We start from the raw sequence: 3,615 nt of genomic DNA on the forward strand, positions 1-3,615 counted from the left end.
TGTTTTGTTACACAGCATCATCAGGCAACAGCTGACTGATAAGAGATTACATCAAGCTGACAAAGAAAGCTCCTGAAATACAAAGAACTGCCTTGCCATAGAGCTGGGCTGCCCTGGTGGCAGGGCCTCCAGAGAGGAAGCAGTGCAGACTACCACCCCCACTCCACTCAGCCCACCCTACCATAGCCCCTGCCCACCGCAGGCACTCACCTGAGTCTGAGGCTGCTGGGCTCACCAAGCTGAGCAGCTCCCGCTCCTTTTCATAGTCCCCTTTGCAGAGCAGCTGGCCCTCCTTCAGGACAAACTCATCACCCTTCTGGAGCTGCCGCTCGCAGACACAGCAGCAGAAGCAGCTCAGGTGGTACACACTCTTCTGGGCCCGCATGACAAACTCATTGGGTGCGATGGCCTCGAAGCAGCCCCCACATTTGACAGCAAACAGCCTGGCAGGGGAGAAAGTGAGGACATGCACTGTGAGTAAGGTCTGGCTTGGACCTTGACTCCCTTCAAGTCAACAGCAAAAGGAGCTTCATGCACTGGGACAAGATGCTTGGAATAGAATGTAGTTTAAATTCAGGTTATTTATTCCCTGCCACCATCCGCCTGTCAGCTTGTCGTACTGTGGTGGTTTGCATGTTGCTGTGATGCTAGAGGCTATGCCACTGGTATTTCAAATACCAACAGGGTCACGCATGGTGGACAAGTTTCAGCAGAGTTTCCAGACTAAGACAGGCTAGAAAGAAAGGCCTAGTAATCTACTTCCAAAAATTAGCCAATAAAAGCCCTATGGACCACAACAGAACATTATCCAACTCATTTGCTTTGGACACATAATTAGGAAGGATCAATCAAGGGAGAAGCACATCATGTTTGGTCAAGTGGAGGGCAACAGAGGGCATGGGAGACCCTTGGTGAGATGGAATGGCACAATAGCCACGATAATGGACTGAAATATGCCAGTGAGCATGAAGATGAGGCAAGACTGAGCAACAGTCATGTTGTGTTGTACATAAGGTTACCAGGAGTAGGGTCGACTTGAGGGCAGCTATCTATCTATCTATCTATGTATCTGTCTATGTATCTATGTATCTATCTACCTATTCCCTGAAGAGAGTGAACTAAAATCAGTCAGTTGAGTTACTCTATCAAAAGCTTAAGGAAAGAAGGGTGAGAGCCACTGGAAGACGGGCATCTACACTAATGTATATTTGGTATGGTCTATGACACAGAGTTCCCAAAGGTTGTCTGCAGACTGGTGCCAGGCAGGCTTCCCAGAATCCTTGGGGGAGCTGATTATTTAAAACAACAATAACAATAGTAACAGTAATAAAAAGAAAGATATCTGGGCTCACTCCTATCAGCATGTGAAAGACTGTAGCGTTAGGATGTTTTCAACAAGCTCTGATGTGTAATCTAGCTTTCAAGAGATAAACTTGGAAAGATACACTTCAAGAGATAAACTGCATCCCAACTTCCCAGCCCTCAAACAACTAGATTGAGTTGATACTGTCTCTTGGTACGTAACTCCTATTTCATTTCATTGTCAACAAGCAACCTAAAGAGTGTCTATATATGCCAAGCCAGAATAGTAGGTACTAGCAATGAGAAGGTGAATAAAAGCAAATCCCTTCCCAAAATGAGTTCAGGCTAATGGGAGAGACAGACATGTAGAGATAATTAAAGTAATGAGGTGGGGGAGCAGAGGGCTATAGGGACACAGAGGAGGAAACAACTGTTAGGGAGCAAGATGGGGGTTTGCATTTTATTCTGTATTCAATACATCTTGGTGAAACCAAAGACTGGCGAGCAGGCAAGCTGGCAGGCATAAAGGGCTGGCGGCAAAGAGGAAGAAAGCCTTCCAGGAAGAGGGAACTGCCTGTGCAAAGGCATGAGGCTATGAAAGTGCAGGTGTGCCCAAAGCATGCTGTGACTCCACCAGGTCAGAGAGCAGGCGCCTTGAGGGGGGTGGCAGGTGAGGTAGGTCATGACCAGATTGCTCACCAAAGAGCTGGACATCATGTGTGCAGCAAGCAATAGGGAATCACTGAAAGATTTTTTTAACATAAGATCCATGTTTTGGAAAAGGCGCTTTTGGCAGTTTGAAGGGTGGAGTGGAAATGGAGTTAGATGAGTAAGGGAGCACAGCTGAGCAGTGATACAGCTCAGAACTACTGCAGCATCAGGGAAGCTGGAGAGGAGGTGGCAGAGCCCATAAGGTGGAGACTGGACTCAGGAATGAGGAATAGAGCAGCGTGGGGGATGGCTCCCAGAGCTGGTGTTCAGAGCAGGTGGGTGATGAAAATGTCAGGATTCCTCTATACAACATTGCTGGTTTCCTACTTCTGGGCCTGTTTATGCCATTCCATCCTCCGAGAAGGCCTTTCCTTCTCTGTTTAAGCTACTAAATCCAACCCCACCCTCAGGACACTGTAGCTCCCACCTTCTCCTCAAACTCTGCCTGGGCCTCCCTGCCCCAGCCCAAAGCAACTGCCCTCCTTTGAATCCCTGTAACATGAACTGTTTGTGCTGGCTGTCTGGCAAGTACGTGGAGACATTTCAAGACTATGATACAAAAAGTAGCAGGATCTGGAGGACTGAGTTCTGTTCTCAGCTCTGAAGAGACCTCAGGCAGGTTGTTGGGCCCCGTTCCACCTTTGTTTCCTGGCTATTGTTCAAGAGATGAGGCCAGACAAGCTCTTCAGGCTTTAAAAGTCCTAGGATCATTGCTTCGTACTGTTGATTGTTCAAGAGATGAGGCCACACAAGCTCTTCAGGCTTTAAAAGTCCTAGGATCATTGCTTCATACTGTTGATTTAAAACAGTATTTCAACCTTGCCTTATTATTTAACTTTTCATATGTCTATAACTTATCTTGGCAATAGCTTGTATTGTTCTCAGGAACAAGGCCTATGGAATATCTGTATATGCTCACATGGTGAGTATTCCATAAAAGTTGATTTGATTTGGCCCGTGGACCTAAAATTTGTTCACTTGCTTCCTGAAGTAATGTGTAAAGAACCTCCCTAGCATGGAAACTGACACATAGTAGGTGCTCAGTAAAGGTTGCTTCCCTCTTCCCTGTCACCCCAGATCAATAGTTCCAGGTAGTGGATGAATGCCTAAAATTTAAAGCAGATCTAGGTTTCTCTTTTTCTTTTTTAAATCGCCTCACAAGAACAGAATTGCTTTTGTCAAGGCCTTTGGCACAAGCACAGATATAATGTACCCTATAAAGTGGCCTAAAAAATATCTCCGGGTATATGGGTATTCATCATACTATTTACAAAATAAAGAGTTGTTTTCTTTTTTAAAGTAGTATCACAAGAGAGAAGAAGAATCTCTCAGAAGCACTCTCACTGCCTGTCCCTACATACCAGAGGAGTCAGTAGATGTGGAAAGGTGAGGTGTTAGAAGGGACAGAATGGCAAGAGTGGATGGAATGGCCAGAGTAAGCTCCTAGAACACAGAACTCCACACTCCTCCCTTCTTCGCACACAAAGACAGACCAGAGCTGGCTCAGAGTAGATTCAGTGAGATGTTGCCACCTTCTCTGCTAACGAGCCCCACCTTGGCAGGAACCAAGGACACATGAATAACTGGAAAGCATTTTCTTAC

At 46.1% G+C, this 3,615-nt stretch overlaps 1 protein-coding gene across 1 annotated transcript in view; it reads right to left on the bottom strand.

Moving 5' to 3' along the window:
• LMX1A (LIM homeobox transcription factor 1 alpha) overlaps positions 1-3,615 on the bottom strand; it is a 207,430-nt gene that overhangs the window by 63,715 nt on the left and 140,100 nt on the right. Inside the window, exon 4 of the mRNA XM_004385762.1 lies at positions 211-443. Within this exon, the coding sequence (XP_004385819.1) occupies positions 211-443 (233 nt within the window). The remainder of the gene's footprint in view (positions 1-210; positions 444-3,615) is intronic.

The sequence above is a fragment of the Trichechus manatus genome, unplaced genomic scaffold (assembly GCF_000243295.1).
Source record: "Trichechus manatus latirostris isolate Lorelei unplaced genomic scaffold, TriManLat1.0 scaffold00145, whole genome shotgun sequence".
In the NCBI taxonomy this organism is placed as follows: domain Eukaryota; kingdom Metazoa; phylum Chordata; class Mammalia; order Sirenia; family Trichechidae; genus Trichechus; species Trichechus manatus.